The 20,778-nt window shown below is 45.0% G+C and overlaps 1 protein-coding gene across 1 annotated transcript in view; it reads left to right on the top strand.

The window, feature by feature from the left end:
- The first annotated feature begins 5,286 nt into the window (after window positions 1-5,286).
- Window positions 5,287-20,778, top strand: part of LOC146860917 (mucin-5B-like) — a 286,252-nt gene continuing 270,760 nt past the window's right edge. The window contains exons 1-3 of the mRNA XM_085646184.1: window positions 5,287-5,317; window positions 5,615-5,876; window positions 8,721-8,835. Coding sequence (XP_085502310.1) covers window positions 5,287-5,317; window positions 5,615-5,876; window positions 8,721-8,835 — 408 coding nt within the window. The remainder of the gene's footprint in view (window positions 5,318-5,614; window positions 5,877-8,720; window positions 8,836-20,778) is intronic.

Genomic DNA, 20,778 nt, shown 5'->3' with positions numbered 1-20,778 from the left:
CTGCCTTATTGTCAACAGAACACCCTCCAGTTCCCTTCCCATTCCGTGGACTCCTCCAGGCGGTATCTTTCCCCAGACTCTCACCCCAAGTGCTTTGAAATGCAGATGCCCGTTTCATGCAGGAACTCTCTGCTTTTTACTCCAGTCCAGGCATTAGCTATCCATGCTAAATAAATGAGGCTCCCTCTTTGCTCGATTCAGTCGTAAACTATAATAATGCGCGCCTTATAACTTTAAGTTGTGCCTTTCTGATAATCATGGAAGAGTCCACAAATTCGGGGCGTGCCTAAAAGTGTTCAACACTTCATTGCCTCACTGCAAAATTAATAACTTGTTTCTTAATAATACTTAACGCCGCAGCTTTGCAGTAACAATGCATTATAGATATTTACTATACTCTATCAAACGGTGCTTATCGATAAAGCATGAAAGTCTGAGCAGGCCCTGCTTTGATTCGAAAACAGGGCACGTATTTCACACAGATGTCGGCAGTTGGGGCTTTATTCTCAGAATTATTTTATTTGATTTTAATAATTTGTTAGTTTGTTTTACCTTACTTCATCTGCAATCTGTCCCTCCATCTTGTCTGCAGAAACCTCTTGTAGGTAAAGCCTTCACAAGTCTCTGGACCAACGTGTAAGTGAATATATTTTACAGCTCAGTGCTGGACCCCCCAATGCTGAAACAATTTACAGGAGAGTGGGTATGAGAGTGTGCTAGATGTCAGTGTGCCTTGCTGAGGGTGCCGGGAAAGGAACTCGTATCAATACTGAGGCGGGGAACAGGATAATGTGTGAGTTCATGGCTTCTGTCACTCATAGCGGGCGAGACTTTAATCCAGTCGCTGTTTTTATTCGTAGCTCAAGCGAAGTATTGCCTGCCGAAGATCTTGGCTGAAAATACCAACATGTCGCTGGGCCAATCCCGATCCGATTCAACATTTACTGATAGTAAGTTTTCCCAATATTCTGCTGATCTACATTTCGAAAAAAAATGGTTGGTAAATCTCAAATTATTTGGACTCTATAAACAGTGGTCGCAATGCAAGCATACAAAGTAGACCTACGCGAAATTTGCATTACCTAGGCGTAGTTTCACATAAGTTCACTCGTGTGACATTCCACTTATTACGCGAAATACCCAAAATGACTCTAACACCACACAACATAATTACATTCTGTTCACGTCAACATTTTAGCATGACGCATGGGAAAAACGCCAATGACTGCAAGGCGATCAGCTGCCGTTTCTGACACATTGGGGCATGTTTACAAGACAATGGGGCAGCGGGGTGCAGCAGGCAAATTGCTGCTGAGCTGCGTCATTGTCTAAGTGCATGAATGTTCCATATTTTTAAGAATAGGTCACATTCCTTTACTCACCACTGTGCCGGCGCACAAACAGCAGCCGTGCCCCAAGGCAGACGCCCTTGCACCATGGTGCAAGGGTCCCTGCGTTGCAGGGAGGATTGTTGTCCTGCAGGAAGGGACACCGTCCTGCACAAAAACAATAATTAATGGCGTTTTGCTCCTTAACTTTTAGGCTGCCTCAGATTTACGTAACTTGTAAATCTGGGGCAGTTTAAAAAAAGCCCTGGGTGTTGCTGGGAACGCCCACAGTAACACTCATTACACTCCCCTTCAACGGAGAAAACGACGTCAAAGTAAGGAATATATACAAGTACGCGTTAAGCCACGCAAAGTGGCTTAGTGCTGCCTTGTAAATATGAACCAGGACAAAGTGCCACCCGAGCATCAAAAAAGTGACACTCTGGTGGCGCAGGGGCCTTGTAAATGAGGTGTCTTGTTTTGTTGTGTGCAAATTTTTTTTTGCTTGAAATGCATCCTCACATTTAAAAAGGATGTGAAGACGCTTTTTGCCCCAACATATAGGGGCTTATTTACAAGCCCCTTGTGCCGCAGTTAAGTCACTTTTTCCCATATTAAAAGTGATGCAACGGTGTTGCAATGAGCTTGCAAATAAGTCCCATAGTGCCAAGTATAGCTTTTACTTTTTGCATAATTTAACATAATTTTTACAATATTTCACGCAATTTCACAAAGGCAAATTACATGAATTTCACATACCCCTAATAAGAAGTGAACATGCGCAACAGATTTCTAACATCAAACCAGACCAGAACACATTCCAGTGCATTTTATACAATAGGCAATGGGAAGATGCACTTCTACTGGGCCTCCAGCAGGTGGCACTATTATTGCCAATCCATAAATCATCTGCTGAAGCAGGCTGTGCTGCAGGGAAATTATGTGATTTTCAAATATACTGCTGATTCTGAAAAAGGAAGAGAGCGAGAACAGAGCCATTCGCATGCCAGGCACACCTGACGTGTGACTGACTCTACTCCAGCCCTTCAGACCTTGCAGATACACTGTGGGGCAGATTTACAACAAAGTAACGCAGCACGGTGCAGCAAGTAATTTTGCTGCGCCGTGCTGCGTTAGTTTGGAAAGCACAGAGACGCGACATATTTACAAGAATATGTCACATCTCTGTGCTTCCCCTGCGCTGGCGCACAAACTGCAGCCAAGCGCCGGCGCAGGCACCCTTGCACCATGGTGCAAGGATGCCTGCGTCGTGGGGAGATTGTTTTTGTGCAGGAAGGGACACCTTCCTGCACAAAAACAATCACAAGAGGCTTTTTTCCTCTTTCAATGTGTGCTGTAGAATGCAGCACGCATTGAAAGAGGAAAACACGAGGAGAAATGAAAACATTTCTCCTCGTTGCGCCTCACTACGCCACCTCTAGGGTAGCATAGCATTCACACACATCTCCAGATTTACGATTTCTCGTAAATCTGGAGATGTGCCTTGTTTCATGGGTGTTGCGTGGGAACACCCACAGCAACACCCATGGAACGTCCCTTCAACGCAGAGTGCTGCGTGTGAAGGGGCCATATTTACGAGGAGAGGAAAAGTCACGCAGGGTGGCTTTTCCTCTCCTTGTAAATATGGAGGAGCCCCCTGCGCCACCAGTACGTCACGAAAAGTGACGTAGTGGTGGCGCAGGGGGCTTGTATATATGCACAAACTGCAGCCAAGCGCCGGCGCAGGCACCCTTGCACCATGGTGCAAGGATGCCTGCGTCGTGGGGAGATTGTTTTTGTGCAGGAAGGGACACCTTCCTGCACAAAAACAATCACAAGAGGCTTTTTTCCTCTTTCAATGTGTGCTGTAGAATGCAGCACGCATTGAAAGAGGAAAACACGAGGAGAAATGAAAACATTTCTCCTCGTTGCGCCTCACTACGCCACCTCTAGGGTAGCATAGCATTCACACACATCTCCAGATTTACGATTTCTCGTAAATCTGGAGATGTGCCTTGTTTCATGGGTGTTGCGTGGGAACACCCACAGCAACACCCATGGAACGTCCCTTCAACGCAGAGTGCTGCGTGTGAAGGGGCCATATTTACGAGGAGAGGAAAAGTCACGCAGGGTGGCTTTTCCTCTCCTTGTAAATATGGAGGAGCCCCCTGCGCCACCAGTACGTCACGAAAAGTGACGTAGTGGTGGCGCAGGGGGCTTGTATATTGAGACAAATTGGAGTCTGTACCTTGCGCAAATTCAATATTCCGAAATGTCTTCAAGGCGGAGGTTGCAAGAAGGTGGTCGCCAGGCCTGGAGCCAAAACAGATTTTCAAATAACTGCTACTTCTTTAATGGTTTCCATTGACGTTAAGGGCCCTTTACGAGGTCTCCATACTTCACACTGTATATTATGCTGTTAACTTTGCCCCCCTCTGAGTGAACCTGCAACTCCAGGAAGTAAAGTTAACTAGCCTCTTGTTAGTGAGGTGGTCAGACACGGGGGGGGCCTCATTTATGACGTTTTGACATAGGAATCTTGCTGGGCTGCCCTAGTCAAAACAAAAGGGCATGAATGCGCCGCATCTATGTGATAGGCGCATTCCTATCCTTTTCCCCAGCGCCTGCGCATAATGGGCAGCTGTGCGCCAACCCAGGCACCCTTGCACCATGCTGCAAGGGAGCCTGAGTTGTGGGGTTGATTGATTTTGTGCAGGAAGTAACACCTTCCGCCACAAAACCAATCAATTCAGGTGATTTCCTTTTTCTATGAACACATAGAAAACGGACTGCACGAAGAGAAACTAAAATATTTCCCCTCGTCGCGCCTCCCTAACGACAGGCTAGGTGTGGACGCATTCCCAGGTTTACGATTTCTTGTAAATCTGGGAATGTGTTCGGTTCCATGAGTGTTGCGTGGGAACCCCCACAGAAACACCCATGGAACGCCACTCTCATGCAGTTTGCTGCTTGAAATAGGCACATATTTATAAGGCCATGAAAAGCCTCATAAAGTAACTTTACTTGGCCTTACAAATATGCCATGTCACATTGCGCCACAAGAACGTCAAAAAAGTGATGATCTGGCGGTGCAAAAGTGCTGGTAGAGCCTCATAAATGAGACCCGGGGTGAGGGGGCTTATTTATGGGAAACTAACACAGCACGGTGCCACAAGTTATTTTGCTGCGCCATGCTACGTTAGTGTCCAGGCAGAGGGATGCAACATATTTACAGCAACATGTCGCATCTCTGTACCTTTCCCTGCAATGTTACACAAACTGCTTCCAACTTGCAACTTCCTTCATAAAAAACAATCACTTGAGGTGATTTCCTCTTCCAATGCATGCTGTAGAAAGCAGCACGCATTGAAAATGGAAAAAAACGAAGAGAAATTAAAACATTTCTCCTAGTTGCGCCTTCCTACGCCACCCCTGGGGGTGGGCGTAGAATCCTGGCGCATTTCCAGATTTACGATTGCTGGTAAATCTGGAAATGCATCAGTGTACTTAGGTGTTGTGTGGGAATACCCACAGCAACACCCATGTCATGCCTCTAAGACGCAACGTGTTGCGTGAAATGGGGTGAGATTTACTACCACATGTAAAGCCATGCAGGGTAGCTTTACGTGTGCTTGTAAATTTCACACAGCAGGTTGTGCCATCGGTGGGTCACGCAATGTGATGCATCAGCAGTGCAAGGGGCTCATAAATAAGTATCTAGAGCGGCCTCTATCACAGAGATAGGCACAGGTGGAGATGAGTAGTCAGCAGGATGGCCTAATGTTAGCAGGCGAGGAGGGTACAATGATGTGAACAGGTACCACGATAAATGTTACTTAAAGATAGGGCTATCAGTCTCCTAGGGCACACTTTTCAGGGTTTCAGCAGCACACCTGGGGAGCCACCATTCAGAGTGTGCAGGAGGCACGGCTGCTCATAACACAGGGATCTGCATAGAATGCACAGAGGTGGCCGTGGGAAGCCCCACTGTGAGTCCGGAGAAGTGGTAGTGCTGCAAGTGTAGCCTGGAGCATTCACAAACCAGGTAACATGAACTCTGACTCAGGTCAAGCATGTGGAATTGAATCCGGTCCCTCATGTTTTCCTCTAACCAAGCTCCGGAAATCCATAACGACTGGTGATTGTGGTGGGAATTACAGTCAGGGATTGACGTCTCTATCATCTCTGCCTCCAATTCCAAGCCGACTCGTAATGGGGTCATAGAGTGCGGAAAGTGATGAAGGTACAGTGGGCACTTTGACTAACACTCTCCATTGAATTCACAGCTGGGCCAATTGCAAACAACAACCAGCTATGCAGCACGTGGGGCAACTCGCACTTCAAGACGTTTGATGGGGACTTTATCCACTTCCCTGGAACCTGCAACTACCTACTCAGTTCCAACTGCAAGAGCGAATTTGAGACCTTCAATGTCCAGCTCCGGCGCGCAGTCATCGATGGCCTCCCCACTGTCTCCTACATCACCATCCACATGAATGGGGTCTTCTTAGTCATCAGCAAGAACTCTGTGCGACTGGGAGGCAACCTGTAAGTCTGAGCCGTGTAAACTGTCAGCTACTTCCATGCGGAGATGTAGATGTTTCATCTCTGTGGGTATTTTACACGCCCCACTCGAGAACATAAGGGGACATATTATCAAGAAACAGCGTTAAAAATATTGCCGCTTTAGCGGCAGAAAACTGCCGCTAAAGCGGCGATAATGGGCTTGATAATATGCCCTTGAAAATTCCCATAGAAGCCCATGTTCTGGTGTCAACATGGGCTTCTATTGGAATTCTCGGCGACATATTATCAAGCCCATTATCGCCGCTTTAGCGGCAGTTTTCTGCCGCTAAAGCGGCGATAATTTTAATGCCGTGCTTGATAATATGCCCCCTAGGAATTTAATACCAGTCTTCTAATTCAATGTATGTGATTTGTAGGGGTGTGCGAAACGGCGAAGCTTTTCTTGCGTGAACGTCCTGTATGTAATTCCAGTGATTACACCATAGCTACCATAGTTCACAAACGTTTCTTCCATCTGTGGGTTTTACCACTAAAATTGGGAATTTAACTGTCTCTTAAGTTGCTTGAAAAATTGATTGCTAAAATCTTTCCAGTTTCAAAGTCACAAAGCGGTTCTTAAAATTAACTCGTGAGAAAATGGCGCATCCTTTTTTGCTGCCAGCAGCTCTCTCGAGGAAATATTGGCACTCGCGAGTTTGCGAGGAATAACAACGTGAATGTGTCCTGTTAGGAAAAGTGGGAAACTGTGAACTAGGAGTACACCAAAAATGTGATCCTAAGATTGCGTAATAACACTTACCACAAGACCTAGGTGTTATGCAATCCACACCACATCTCTTTATTTATTTTTTTTGCACACATATGTTAAAGAAATACATAAAATATCACAGAGTAAAATAGGAGAGGGAAAAAAATGCATCAAAGGCGAAGCTCCCAAATCACAGAGCGTGAGAACATATAAACACTGATGCTTGAAGAATAAATAAACATTAGAATTTGCTGGTATATCTTAATTATTTGTACAGTTCACTAATTAACTACCTCTGACTCAGAAACAGCTGCAGATTATTTACTTGAAACAAAATCCAGATTAACAATTTGATTACTACTGCCAAATCTTTTGAGGTCCGAAACTAGTGGGCTGATTACGATGTTGGGCGGAAAGTTTCCACCCAACACCGACTGGGAATCAGGACCGACCGACTCGCAGACAGTGGTTCCGCCAGACCGATTACGATGCGACCGAAAACTGTTCGGTTGAATTCCCATTGTTTACTATGGGAGCTTGTGTTCCGCCCGCCAACCGGCCATAACACAGGCTCTTATGGGGAAATGGGGAGTGTGTGTAAAACCCTGCACCTTGTCCCAGGCACCCCACGGTGCCTTTCACACATTGCAGGGTTTTACAGGGGGGTTCCTTTGGTAACCCCTCAGCTCCCAAGGGTGCCGCAGGATGAAGGGGACCCTGCCAGGGGCCCCTAAAGTCACTTTCCAACAGCTTTTTCATGTCGGACAGGCCAATGGGGAAAGGCTGTTGGAAATCAACATCGTAATCCCGAGGTCGGAATCGCTGTTTATTGGAGTGTACGATGCGGTTCCGACTGACAGGAATACTTAGAGAGCCGGTGAGAACCGAATCGGAATGACTATGTGGTTTGCCTTCGTACCCCAAACATCGTAATCTGTCGGGTGGATTGTAAACTCGGACACGGTCGAGGAGACTCCGACTGTCGGGAGGAGGCTTTCCGCCTGACATCACAATCGGCCCATATATTTCAAACACAGAAAGATTGATGTATGCAATTTGATGGAAAAACAAAAACTGAGAAACATCATTGGAAGAAACCAATCATTTTAAAGGAAATCTAATTTTAAGGAAAAATAGACGAGTACATTAAATTTGGGTGGAGTTTAGGGCTAGTGAGGGGTTTCTGGCTTCAGGGATTGTTAGGGGTCAGGCATGGCTGGAGCTCACGTATAGAAAGGGGCTTTTGCCTTTAGGGAACAGTGGAGTTTTGGTGTAGTGTGGGTTATTTAGCAATCAGGAATAGGTAGCGTTTAGGGGTGAGGTATTGGAGGGCTTTAAACGTTTGTGGATGGGTAGTTTGGAACTGTTGAGGGCTTTTTAAGGTTTAGTGATGGGTAGATTTTAGTGGTGATGAAGGGTTTTTTAGGGTTTAGGAACTGATGAAGTTTAGGGGTGGTGAGGGGTTTTAGGGATCAGTGATGGGTGGAGTTTATAGGCAGAAATGGTTTTATGGTTAAGAAATGAGTGGAGTTTATGGTGGTGAGAAGTAAAGCACCGAAATAACTACCTCGTATAAAAATATTTCTCAAAGTAACACCCACAACCATTACATTTACACTTTAAAATATAAGCATGTAAACACCAATTTAAAAAAAAAAAGACACACTATGAATTGGTTTCTATGAAATGGTAAATGCTGTTCCAAATTTCATTCAAACAGGTTCGGTGAAAGAGTTGCTCAGTAATGGTATTCCATGAAATCGTTTTTCTATAAAATCACATATAACCCAGAACAATACAATTGTACTAACATATTTCTTACGTGACATATGTTTGTATATGACCCAGCACAAATGGTCTTTAAAAGACACAAGCATGTTCACAAATCTACAACAATCAAATGTTCTCCATGAACCTGATCATCACAATTTTTAACCACGCATGTCTTATGTCTGTGCACATTTTCCATTCATTACTCGAGGAACAAAGCAAGGTGCGCAAAAGTGTCTGTAAAGCATCAATTTGTAACACAGTTTTTTCTTAAATATGTAATAAGTACAATCACTGCCTTTTCCGTGAATTGCCATACTAGTCCCGCTTCTTCTCTTACTGCACAGGATCGAACTGCCCTACAGACGTGCCTGGATCGAAATCAAAACAAAGAACAACTATGTGAAAGTGGTGGCCAAACTTGGCCTCATCTTGGCCTGGGACCAGGAGAGCAGCATTCATGTAAGTAACAGTCTTGCATGATATTCCTGTGATGGACAGAAAAAAGGAACTTTGCCTTAGCCAAATTCAAAAAAATGTGTAAAACGTGCTAAACTTCATTAAGTTACAAATGTATGCATTTTACTGCATACGCATGAGGAACTATATTAAGCAACTAAAGGTTTTCAAAAACCTTTTTCAAAAATAAAAATCGAAATTGTAATTTGTTTTAAAAGACAAACAGCGTTTACCCTAACGTTTAAAAATGTCTAATCAAATTGTGCATCCTTTTAATAAATGCATAACATACTGTAACCACTTCAGTTAACAATCACAGCCTATAAATTGTCTTTTAAAGCAATGTTACTTACCTGTCCCAAGTGTTGAAAAACTACCAAATTACATATCAGACATTTCACTCAGTCAACTTTTGCAAAAAAGAATCCCCAAATATGTTTTCTATTCTAACAAATTATCAAAAATCACTTTTACTTTTCGCACACATACCAACATAAAACATTGCGTTCAAAGATGTAACTGACTATGTCAAACCTCTCAAAACTGTAATAGCTTTATTAAATAAAAAATATCAAAGAAACATAGCCTTTTAAAGTGATTTTGTCTATTGGCTTTGTTGCTGTCAGTTGCTGTTTAGGGGGGTATTAGGCTAGCTGGGGATAATTGGCCTCACCTATTTGGGTTGGTATCATTTGCATCAATTGTAGCAATAATTAACAGCCAAGGTTCTCTTGGAGGTGGGAGTGTTTCAATCGCAGAACTAAAAAATCACCTACGGGCGCAGTAATGGATTGTCCAAGCCAGTGCTTGCATTTGTTTAAAAGAATAGTTTAGTACACAAAGAAAACAGAATAATCAACACTATAGGTAACAGAAATGGATGCATGGTTTTAAGTCTCTGGGGTGCTGCAGGTCAGTTTCTGGGCTTCAGGTGATTTGGGGTGGTGGGTCATAGGGTCAGGCTCACAGGGTCCCCTTAAGGCCCTCTTTTTTGGCAGCAAGATACAGCCATGGCTCACGCCACTGGGTAAACTGCACTCTCCACTTCGGTGCAGTCCAAAAACATCCTAGCAGCCTAGAAAATTTGGGCACAAATTCAAGATGTTGCAGTGGCATTGTTAGCTTGGGCACAACTTCACAATGTCACAGCAGTGCGCTCTTCTCAAGCACAACTTCGGAATTTTGCTGCAGTGCCAGCCATTAACCAAGAGGGTCTGCACTATGGTCCCTGGAACATGCTGATGGCCCTATTTAGCCTTCCTTGGTGAATGGACCCTCAAGTTCCTGGGCCAGCTGGCTTTGGCCTGCCTTGGACAATCACACTTCCAGCATGGTTGGAAAGCGCCTTACTTCTCTGACTAGATGAGTTGGCCTTTAACCTCTTCAGGACTTGAGACTAGCTTCTTCCTTCTTGGTTGGAATCCAGGTGATGTTCCTGCACCTCTGGGGAACTAGCTATCAGGCAGACACTAACTCTGGTTGCACAGCAGTCTCTGCATACTCTACAGAGCACTTACTTCCTCAGACAAAGAAAAATTGGAACTGAAAAAGCATGCGAGTCAGTAGCTCCCACTTTTATACAGTGAAGGCAGGAAGGTCATGTGGATTCTCTGTCTGCACTTTCAGAACTGGTTTGGGTGGTTCCACTTCCGAGGTGCCTCTCCATGCTGTTCTCCAGACACAGCCTTTGCATAGAGTGATGCTGCTCACAACATGGTAGTCCCAAGCCTGCCGTACCCTCAACAGAATCAAAAAGAGTTAGAAACTTTCTGTAATGGACTATCAGCATTCACACTAAACAGTGATCAGGAAATAAACAAAAGTTTGGCCTCACCTAAAGGACTGTTCGCACTCTGAAAGACAGAGACCGCAGACCCGCCCTTCACCCCACCTCATACCAAATGGCAGTAGTCAGAAAGAATATTTAGCATTTCTTCTCAGCAAGAGGATGTAATTGAGTTTCAAAGAGAGGCCTGTCTGCTCTTTATCCATTTGAGTGTCTAAGCCTCCTCACTCCATCTTCAGGAATGTAAGCAATACACATCAACTGTCTCAGAAAGCAAACTAATTTCCATCTGATACTCATGAACAGTCCCATGACTTCTAAAATGGAACCTACATGGTGCGCTGGTTCACTCGTGCATGTATTGTATGTACCACATACGTCACACATGCATATGCATAAAATACTCTTGAGATGATAGTGCTTAGACTTTAGTTAGTGCATTGAAGTAAAAGTTTACACAAGTGAGCCAGTTGGCCTGCGCTTCAGTAACATAGATACAATGTTCTGGCCACAATTACTGATTCACAGAACACAGTACTCTGCCACCACTGTTCTACATGCTGAACCCCTGACTGGGCAGTAGTGCACTGTCAGTCAAATGAGGACAGACTGGTGCACTGCCCCAGGTCAGAGGGCAGGTTCAAGGCCACACTTGTGTCAAAGGACCAGCCTAGAGCTATGTACACACACACACACAAAATTAGCATGAGGCTGGGGCCAAAATCAGGATACCAGGTACTCGCAGTCGGGTACTATGGGGAGGTAAACACATCTGTACACAATGCCGGGGAAATTCCTGCCCCAACAGTTGCAGCCCTTCCACCCAAGGCACTTGAGGTCTGTATCTCAGATATCAGGTATTGATAACATTGTGTATTTCAGAGCAGGGGGTTTGCCTTCCTTAAGGTGATCTCTCTTTGAATCTGCTCCCAGACACACAGAGGGGTCAAAATAGGATCAAGGTCAGAGTCGAAATAAAGCAGAGGAGTGGACTGCCGGGAAATCTGATGTCTTTAAGACTTGAAGAGACGACAAAATTGGCAACACTGGAGAATACAGATGAATGTAATGCCAGAGGGGCTTTACACATACTCGATGTGGGGTGAAGCTCTGGATGATGCAGGGAACAAGCGTTGAACCAAGACTGGAGTGAAGACGTAGTACTGGCAGCAGAAGGACTCCCGACCTCGCCTGGAGCATAGAACGATGCAATAGAGACAAAATGGGTCAACAGAGGAATAGCAGAATCCTCACAGTGAGTAGGCCTCGTTGGAGGTATGCTCTTGCAGAAGAAGGAACTCCTGTTACTGGACACTTAGAAAAAAAGAAAGGCGGACCCCTGCAGATAGGGTTGGTGAAAAAGGGCAGCAGTCCACTCTTGTTATTTATGGAGCACTCCATGCAGTAAAATACCATATTGGCATGTAGAATCTATAGAGCTGAAATCACGTGAAGAGGCCAATGTGTGTGGATGGGCTCCACGGAGGTACTAATCTTGGCATGTACAGCCTAATGTACATGAAGGGGGTGCATATTGGTTAGTTTCCTTTGATATAGATGTTTTTGAACTGTAGCACTGAAGTTACAAGTGGATTACATAACCATTCTTTTGGAAAGATTACACTAGTAAATTAGTGAAAAGGAACTGTAGCAGACCCAACGGGTTGGGTGAAGGCTGTTTCAACACGAGATATGGAGTAACTTAAGCATGGGGCTTATGCCTCCTAGATCACAACTAAATCTCAAAGTCAACTGCAGTTCAATGAAGTGGGGGCCTGGGAACAAACAACATGATCTGAATTGTAGCAATCACAGACCATGGCAGATATAGTACTGGATGCCATGATGCTAGAACTTTTTTTTATCAAATCTGCCATTAGGGCAGTGAAAGGCAACCTTTGCATTGTTGAAGGAGCATTTGGATTTGATCGACTGCAGGATGACAGTAATAAACGGGATGATATATGTAGAGGACCAGACTATGGACAAGAAGTGTAGAACACACAAAAGAAACTCACGAGCTTGGAGGAAAGGAGCAGGTGTAGTAATGTAAGAGTGATGGAGCCACCTGCAAACCTTGACCAAAGAGACATGTCTCAATTCCTTGCCAGCAAGTTCTTTTAAATTGTGAATTTTCACCACCGGTAGAGTTCAGGAGGAGTCACAGAATTCCGGAAAGAAATGGTCATTCCAAGACAATTCTGAGGCTTATCAAGTAATGTTTATTAAGGCACCAGCAGGTATGTCAAGTCATCATATCCACCAAATAGAATAAAGAGCCCTCTGAATTTCAAGGGTCGAATATCTTTTTTCCTACACAAACTTTTCATATGAAACTGTAGTGAAATGAAGGATGTTTCTGACTTTCTGACCTAGACTTGCAACAAATACATTTTCTATTGTCTGGCTGAATCATCCATGATGTTGATAGCCTCCAAGGGAAAAATAAGGAATTTGAGAACACTGAGGATCTTAGAAGATTCCTTGACACACTAAAGGAGACGACTATGAACATAACAAAAGGAGGATAATGGCTCGTGCTGAGAAGTGGAATTAAGTTGCTCAGACTGACTCCCAAGAGGACTTCTCGTATATGGATTGTGAGAGGCTATAGCTGGTGATAAGTAGGTGGGCGAGGACAGAAGAATTTGGAAATTCATCGATGAGATAGACAGACACAAATCCAGATACTCTTTACATCCACAGAAGGACAAACTAAGGCTGGGAAGATGGAGGGTAGTTAGAAGGGATAGATGTTTTACCAGAATACTGGAATGGTTTTTGAAGTTATTACTCGTTATGACAGTTTCTATGACATGTTATGATGTGACTTTTTCATCTCTTGATATTCTCTGTAAAGCATGCTACAATATCCCTATTTCTAGTTCTGATTTCAACATCTATTGGATGTCCAGTATACACACTAGATTAAGCCAGTTGCCCATGGGCGGATGTGAGCAGTGGGGTTAGGCCCACCAGTTCAACGTGTAGAAGGTGTTAGGTGTTTTCTTTCACTGCTGTTTAGAAAAAAAATACATCCCACTGATGTATTCTATTTATTCATTAATTGTGTTTGTTGTTTTATTGTGAAACAGTCTCGCAGTTGTTAACAGACCCCTTATGTGGTTCAGTTTGATACATAATATGCATATTGCTTTCCTCTGTTGCAACACCTTCCTTCAGTAGTGCTTGACCTCGATGTACCTGTGCTACTCAATACAATTCTAATCTTAATTTACACCTAAGCATATCATGCAATGTCAGTAAACCACATCCCTACAAACTCAGTGATAGGTCCTTATAATGGTAATGATATTAATGGCCTTGCTAATTGTATCAAAAGGAAAAATATGCAATCACATTTCTGCTCTAGGTTAATGTATCCTTGATTCAGGAGACACACCTAAATCTAAACTAGACAAACTAGACAAGTTGAGAAGGGGCTGGGTGGGGAAAGTGATACATGAATGTAAACTGCATATTATTATGTAAAACTCTCTCCTATAAAATACTTTAAATGTGGAAAGACGTGAGAGGGAGGTATATTTTTTAATAAAGTTTGACATACAAAACAATACTCTATAGTAGAGTTGGCGTATGGTGTAAAGTCATTATTCCGCACGAGCTGACTAGGGTGCTGTTAGAAGGTTGGTTGTCTAAACTGATCATAGGTGGCGATTGGAACACTACCATTGAACCAGTTCTGGACAGATGTGGGAAACTGAAAGATGGTCTATTGTAGACACCCCACACTCCTATTACCCAGGAACTCATTCAACGCTTCAAAACAAACCTATCTAGACATCCCAATACCTCATCTTTGGAAGAACAATTTCTAGCCTCTATCCATCTCCTACAGTTGACTGCTGACATGCAGGTGGAATTAGAAGGAGAAGCTACTTTAGAAGAAATACAATTGGATATAGAGAAAATGGTAAATGGAAAGTCACCGGGGGAGGATAAATTCCCCGTGGACTCTGCACAATTAAATGAAATCAAAATGACCTCAGTACTACATGTAATGTTAAGGGAAGCAGATAAGAGAGGGATTTGAATCCATAGTTTAACAGAGTGATAATTACATTGCTCCCAAAGCCGCGAAGAGAACATTTGTTGTGTTATAGATACTGTCCAATTTTGTTACTTGAACACAGAATATAAGGTCCTAGACAAAGACTTTGCCACACATCTGAAAAGGGTGATTGTACACATGATTTAGCTGTAGCAGGTTTGGTGTGTTTAGGGGCATACACAAAGTGATAATATGAAGTCTCTTTCTTATATCCTGTGGTAGCTTTGGAAAGCTGAAAACCCTCCAATCCTGCTCTTGTTGGCGATCGAAAAAGCCTTTGACTGAGTTGATTGGGCGTACCTATTTAGGATTATGGCATTGGTTGGCCTTGATCCTGAGAGTTCTTAAGAAAGGCCCAATGGCTATACTAAAATCCTATAGTGAGGACAAATTGAGGAGGGTTTCTGCCTGAGGAATTCGAGCTAAAGAGGGATACAAGATGTACCTGCTGTCACCGGTGCCTTTTCTATTGGCCACTGAACCACTCGCAGAGACAATTAGATGTAATACTAGGTTGGAGGGTGTACAAATGGCAACAGGCATCCAAAAGGCATTTCTCTATGTCGGCAATGCCTTGCTTTCTCTATTCAATCCTGAATCCTCAATACCAAATACAAGAGGAAATGCCTGTCAATCAAAAGTGGAGATATAACCACTAAAGTCAGTCTTAGAATCTGCCCCAATTAACCCTCTAACATCCTTGATTTGGACATACTTGAATAAGTGGTGGAACTATAAGAGGGTAGGATCTGGACTATATGGGACAGTCATTGATGAGCTATACTCAGTGTCCACAGCAGAGACTTTTATGCGGAAATAGCAGACTAATGGCCATATTATCAAGAAGGCCGTTAAAATTATCGCCGCTTTAGTGGCAGGAAACTGCCGCTAAAGCGGCGATAATGGGCTTGATAATATGCCCTTGTGAATTCCCATAGAAGCCTATGTTCTGGTGTGAACATGGGCTTCTATGGGAATTCACAAGGGCATATTATCAAGCCCATTATTGCCGCTTTAGCGGCAGTTTCCTGCCGCTAAAGTGGCGATAATTTTAAGGCCCTTCTTGATAATATGGCCCCAAATTGGAAAGAGACTATATTGAGGAGGATTAGACTGCACTGATGATGGGTCATGGGTTAAGAGACACCAGTCAAAAATCCAGCTTGTTTAAAGCAATCTATGAGTAGCATTGAACCATATCTAGGCTGCACATATTTTAGTTAAGCCCTAACTCCAACTGCTGGAGGTGCGACCAGGTAGGTGGACACATGCTGCTCATTTAATTGTCATGAACATTGCTTAAATAATACTGGCTATGCACAATGTTTTGAAAACTTCCCAAGTTTCGCACTTTCCCTTGATTGCAATTATGGTAGTGTTGCATAACTCTTGAGACATGTTCAGCATGACATCACAGAATGCAAGGTGGCTTGCAACATCTTTGGTGGTAGTTAAATGGGTATTTTAAGCCATTGAAATAAATAATCACAGCAGTGAGAGATGACTGGTACGCAGATCATGTATTAGTGGCGAGGAATGAAAGGCTTATAAATACACTAAATGAACTGTTGGATATCTTTTAGGGCATATAGGAACACTATACCCGTAAATACATGAATATGATGCATTAGCATGAAGAAACTATTGTGGGTAAAGACATTATTTTAGAAGTTAAAGTGAGTTGCAACAGGGGAATGGAGAAGCGCTATGGGTACTGTAGAAAATTAGTTCCACCCCTTTAATCCCCTTGCATTGTTTGCTGACTACCTGGTTTTGGAATTTTACTGTGAGTCTCACCACACATAGGGGCTATTTACAAGCCCCTATCACTACCACAACGTAACCAAGTGACGTTGTGGTAGCGATAGGGGCTTCAACCTTATGTATTTATTTATTGGGGCTTCGCCTTATTTACAAGGCAGTGGTAAGCCACTTTATATGGCTTAACGATGCTTTGTAAATAAGGCACCCTTTCACGCTGTACTTAGCGTGATAGGGGAGGGCAATGGTTGTTGAAGTGGGCTTTCCACTACAATACCCATTGATTTTGACGCTGCCCCATATTTGAAAGGGTGGTGTAAATAGGCGGCAGCCCCAAAATTAAGAATAGAAAAAACCTAGTCTTAAATGAAATTAAATGAGATGAAAATGAAAGAAATTTGTTAAGCGCGAACAGCTGCCCTGAGGCGTCCAGGTGCTAGGGAATAGAATGAACCTTCTACTGAAGTTGATCACAGGGAGTAAGTTTGTTTTTAGTTAAAGAGGAAGGTTTTTAATTCTTTGCGAAAGGTTAGTAGGTTGGAGTTGGACCTTAGATGTAGGGGGAGAGAGTTCCACAGTTTGGATGCATTGTAGGAGAAAGATCGACCTCCTGCTCTGGATCTTCGTATCTGCGGGACAACGGCTAGGAAGGCTTGAGAGGAGCGAAGCTCTTTCTTGGGGTGGTAGGGAGTGACCAGGGAGTGATTGATTGCAGGGCCGGATTTCCAAAAGGCTTGGTGGGTGATGCACATGGCTTTGAACTTAATTCTTTCCCTGACAGGGAGCCAGTGCAGAGTTTTTAATCCCGGCCCTATCGGGGTTCTGCGGGGGATTCCAAGAAGTTTACGGGCTGCACAGTTTTGGATCCGCTGTAGTTTGTTCAGGCAGTATTCAGGAGCCCCTAAATACAGGGCATTGCTAAAGTCAATACGGGACTGAATCAAGCCCTGGATAACTACCTGTTTGGCCTCGAAAGGAAGAAGTGGGAGGATTTTTTTCATCATCCTGATGAGACCAAAGCATGTTGCTGATAGTTTGGTGACTTGTGTATTGAATGTTAGGGATTTGTCTAGCCATATTCCGAGACTTTTATGTTATCTCTGGGTGTAGGGGGGCACCTAGGCTGGGGGGGCCACAATAGCTCTAAGGTGGAGGGGGCAGATGGACCGAGGAGCATGAGCTCGGTTTTATCCCCATTGAGCTTTAAGCATGACTTCGTCATCCAGCTCTTTACCTGCTCCAGACAGGGAATCAAGCTGGTCTGTGCTTGCTGACTGTTCTTATGCGCAAGGGAGACCACTAGCTGGGTGTCGTCCGCATAAGTGACGATCTTAATGCCATGAGAACGGACAATCCCGGCCAGTGGTCTCATGTATGCGTTGAATAACGTGGGGCTAAATGAGGAGCCCTGTGGTACCCCACATTCCAGAGGCTTGCTTGAGGAGACTGAGGCTCCTTCAAAGACTCGGACGGTGCGGTCTTTTAGAAAGGACTTGAGCCAAGCTAGTGCTTCTCCTGATATTCCTAAGCTCAGGAGGCGGCAAAGGAGGATGTTATGGTTCACCGTATCAAAGGCGGCGCTCAGGTCAAGGAGGATCACTGCCACTGATCCCCCCTGATCTAGGATCCGCCTCGCTTCCTCTGTGACTGCCACCAAAGCCGTCTCCGTACCATGTTTGGGACGGAAGCCCGTCTGGGTGGTGTCAGGCAGATGGTTGCTCTCGAAAAACCTGGTTAGAGAGGTGTTAATGTGTTTTTCGAGGACTTTGCTTGCCCAAGGGAGCAATTAGATAGGGCGATAGCTGTTGAGGTTGCCAGTATCGAGGTTGGGTTTCTTCAAGAGTGCTCGGACCCTGGCATGTTTCCAGGTTGGTGGAACTGTGCTAGTCACTATCGAGGAGTTCAATAACTCCAATAGTGTGGGAAGAATCACCTGGCTAGCCGAGACCAGCGTATTCGGTGGTGCAGGTTCGCATGGGGAGCCAGATTTTATTTGGTGCATCAGAGACTCGAGTGTTACTGAGTCTAACTGTGGGAAGTGGGCTAAGATGTTATGAGGCGACTCCTCTACTTCAGCTGCTGGATAATGTCCTTGGGGGAGTGGGTCCGAGTCAATGTCTGGAAAAGATGTGTAGATTTTGTTTACCTTAAGGAAGAAGAAATCAGCCAGATCGTTACATCGGGAGGGCACATTGGGGTTGACGATTGGTGGGGGTGGAAGCGTAGTTAGGCTTTTTACCGTTTGGTACATTTCTTTGGGTTTACATTTGGCTGACATTATTTTGTCATTGTAATAAATTGATTGTGTCAGTTTTATTGCCGATTTGTAGGCTCCAATGGCCTCGCTGTAAGTGGCTTTGTCCGTAGCAGTGTAGCTCAGGCACCACTTCCTTTCCAGCCTCTTACAGATGCGCTTTTTGTCTCTAAGCTCTTCTGAGTACCAGGGCGCTGTTTTCTGATGTCTTTTTGAGCTAGTAGTGCGGGGGGGTAATATGGAGTCTAGTGAATTTGTGATTCAATTGTCGTATTCACTGTTACCTTTAGAGGGATCGCCGTTGAGCACAGGTCTAATTTTGGTAAGAATGTTGGTCCAGTCGTCTAGACATACTTTGGACCAATTCCTCATTCTGCGGGGGATGTGGGAGGGTGGGACGCATTTGTGCGTAGTCCAGGTGAGTGGGATCAGGAAGTGATCAGTCCATGGAAGACGACTGATAGTGCCAATTGTTAACTGTGTGCAGTTGCTGAATACAGGGTCTAGTAGGTGGCCTTTTGTGTGCATAGGGGAGGAGACAAGCTGCTCTAGTTCGACTGCCGCTAAGCTGGCCGTCATCTCTGTGGCGACGCTGTCCTGTGTATTATCGAAGTGTATGTTGAGGTCGCCCAGTAGTGTGAAATTTGCCGGTGAAGTAATTAGTTCGGCCACAGCAGAAGGTAGCGCTGTCTGGAACTGTTTGAGTGCTCCAGGAGGGCGGTAGATGAGAATGCCAGTGAAGCTTTTGTTAGGGGAGAATTCGATGACAAAGTGCATGCTCTCACAGTCTGCAATGGACTCCATAGGGCAGCGACAGGAATAGATGTCTTTATAAATGATAGCAAGCCCCCCGCCTTTCCCCTGGACGAGGTCCAAGCGGGCGATCTGGTAGCCTGGTATAAGGGCTTGTACCAGGTCAGGCTCTGAGTCCTGAGTGAGCCATGTTTCAGTCAAAAAGACTATGTCCGGCATGTGCTCACCCAGCAGCATTGATATTTCCAAACTGTGTTTGTGTAGGGATCTGCAGTTTAAGAGAAACATGTGGTAGTCCCGCAATTCATCTTTGTGAGGAGGGCTAATGAGCTCTGTCTTACAATGAGGGCACAGGTGAGGGATCTCCAGGGGGTGAAACTCTTGGCAATATTTAGTTGTTGCAGTGTTCCTCAATTGGTAAAGAGAATCAAAGCTATAGTGCCTCTTTATTCCCAGTGAAGGGGGGAAAGGGTTGGGGGGTGGCCCCTAGCCCCGGCCTGCCGCGGACGGGCGCAGACGGGGCTTGCCTTTAGCGCGCCTTCTGCGCGCTGGCGGCGCGGCCGGGGGAGGCACATTGTTTTAAGGGAGGGGGAGGCGTGGCCTCACGGCAGTGGGCGTGGCCTGTGGGCTTCCCTAGGAATGGCGGCAATCGATTCTCCGACCCGCAGCAGCGCTTTAATCGGGTGCGCAGGGAGAACCGAACAGGTTAGGAGGGGGAGTGTCCAGGGGCAAGTAAAACGCCACACAGATTAAAAAGCGGTCACAAATGCAATTTGTTTTTAAAAAACGAGCTTTACTCCCGGCTTTCCGCCTCAGGAGTTGGTTCCAACTAATGCGCACGTTGAAGAGGAGGCGCGACTTATATAGTTAAGAGGGGCGTGGCCTCACTGCAGTGGGCGTGGCCTGTGGGCTTCCCCAGGAATGGCGGCAATCGATTCTCCGACCCGCAGCGGCGCTTTAATCGGGTGCGTGGGGAGAACCGAACAGGTTAGGAGGGGGAGTGTCCAGGGGCAAGTGAAACACCACACAGATTAAAAAGCGGTCACAAATACAATTTTTTTTTTTAAAACGAGCGTTACTCCCGGCTTTCCGCCTCAGGAGTTGGTTCCAACTAATGCGCGCCTTGAAGAGGAGGCGCGACTTATATAGTTAAGAGGGGCGTGGCCTCACGCAGTGGGCGTGGCCTGTGGGCTTCCCCAGGAATGGCGGCAATCGATTCTCCGACCCGCAGCAGCGCTTTAATCGGGTGCGTGGGGAGAACCGACCAGGTTAGGAGGGGTAGTGTCCAGGGGCAAGTGAAACACCACACAGATTAAAAAG

The sequence above is a fragment of the Triturus cristatus genome, chromosome 3_1, assembly GCF_964204655.1.
Source record: "Triturus cristatus chromosome 3_1, aTriCri1.1, whole genome shotgun sequence".
In the NCBI taxonomy this organism is placed as follows: Eukaryota; Metazoa; Chordata; class Amphibia; order Caudata; family Salamandridae; genus Triturus; species Triturus cristatus.
This window is presented reverse-complemented; position numbering and strand designations above follow the sequence as displayed.